General features: G+C 55.8%; 1 protein-coding gene across 1 annotated transcript in view; it reads left to right on the forward strand.

The window, feature by feature from the left end:
• The window catches only part of LOC102475074 (putative alpha-1-antitrypsin-related protein), a 15,979-nt gene extending 15,117 nt beyond the window's left edge, over nucleotides 1–862 (forward strand). The window contains exon 6 of the mRNA XM_006165417.1: nucleotides 585–862. Within this exon, the coding sequence (XP_006165479.1) occupies nucleotides 585–776 (192 nt within the window). The 3' untranslated portion in view covers nucleotides 777–862. The remainder of the gene's footprint in view (nucleotides 1–584) is intronic.
• The last annotated feature ends 294 nt before the right edge of the window (nucleotides 863–1,156 follow it).

Consider the following 1,156-nt stretch of genomic DNA (forward strand, 5'->3'; position numbering starts at 1 on the left):
AAGTAGGGACCTGCCCTGAGACTCTCAGTGAGCCTCGATCTCCCCTTTACCCTGGCCTTCTCATCCTCGGGTCATAGTTGGGCCTGTTCCCTGAGAGGGGCTTGGGCTCAGATGCCCCAGGCACATTCTGGCCCCACCTCCTGTGTCTTTTGCATTACTGGGAAACCACAGAGTCTGAATTTCACCAGAAAATGCCTGGCTGCCCTGTGGGCTGTCACCGCCTGCCTGCTTGTGGGCTGCCCAGGAGTGTCACCATGTGGTCCTGGTCCAAAGGAGCTAAATAGGACCCCAGTAAAGAGAGCCACGGGGTCCAGGACTCCGCAGCGGTTTTTCTCTTCTGGGAGGGAAGAGGGTGAGATGGATGTGAGGGTACCCCAGGGGAGCAGCTGCATGGGCACAGGCTGAGCCAGGAGAAAGCCCCAGGTGCTCCCAGGCATTTACAGGAGGGTGTGCCCAGGGCAGGGAGGTCCAGGTGGATGAATTTCCACATGAGCCTCAGAGAGGAGGCACCTCATCTGCCCTGCTCGGGCCTGGACTTGGGCCGGCACAGCCTCAGAATGTTCCTCTTCTTCTCTGCGCTCCAGGCCGTGCACAGGGCGGTGCTGACCATCGATGAGAAAGGCACAGAAGCTGCTGGGAGCCCGAGTTTGGAAGACAGTCACTGGGCTACCCATCACACTATCAGATTCAACAGGCCCTTCCTAATAGTCATCAAAGAGGAATTCTCTGACTTTATCCTCTTCATAGCTAAAGTGCTTAACCCCATGCTGAGATAACTGTCTATCTGCTCCTCCCCCAAGCTCAGCCCCTCCCTCCAGGACATTAAAAAAAGGCTATGCTGAGCCTGATTTGCAAATCCTCACCAAGCTGTCTGAGTGTGTCTTAGGGCCCAGGGGACATGTGTGGGTCCAGGTCAGAATTTTCTCTCATTTCTGAACAAATGTTCCAGAGGTTCCTTCCCTGTGCTGGCAGCAGGACCCTGGGAGACACCTCATCTTAGGGCTCAGGCTAACTGATATGGTAAACTTTCAGGCCTGTCTGTAAACCCAAGGTGGATAGCAGGTCTCAGTCCCAGCCTGTGGTGGTCCCTGGCTTCACCAAACACCCACACTCTGCCTGCCATGTTCAGCCACCTTCTATTCTCACTGCCGGAGCC

This window comes from Tupaia chinensis, unplaced genomic scaffold (assembly GCF_000334495.1).
Source record: "Tupaia chinensis unplaced genomic scaffold, TupChi_1.0 Scaffold143913_1, whole genome shotgun sequence".
In the NCBI taxonomy this organism is placed as follows: domain Eukaryota; kingdom Metazoa; phylum Chordata; class Mammalia; order Scandentia; family Tupaiidae; genus Tupaia; species Tupaia belangeri.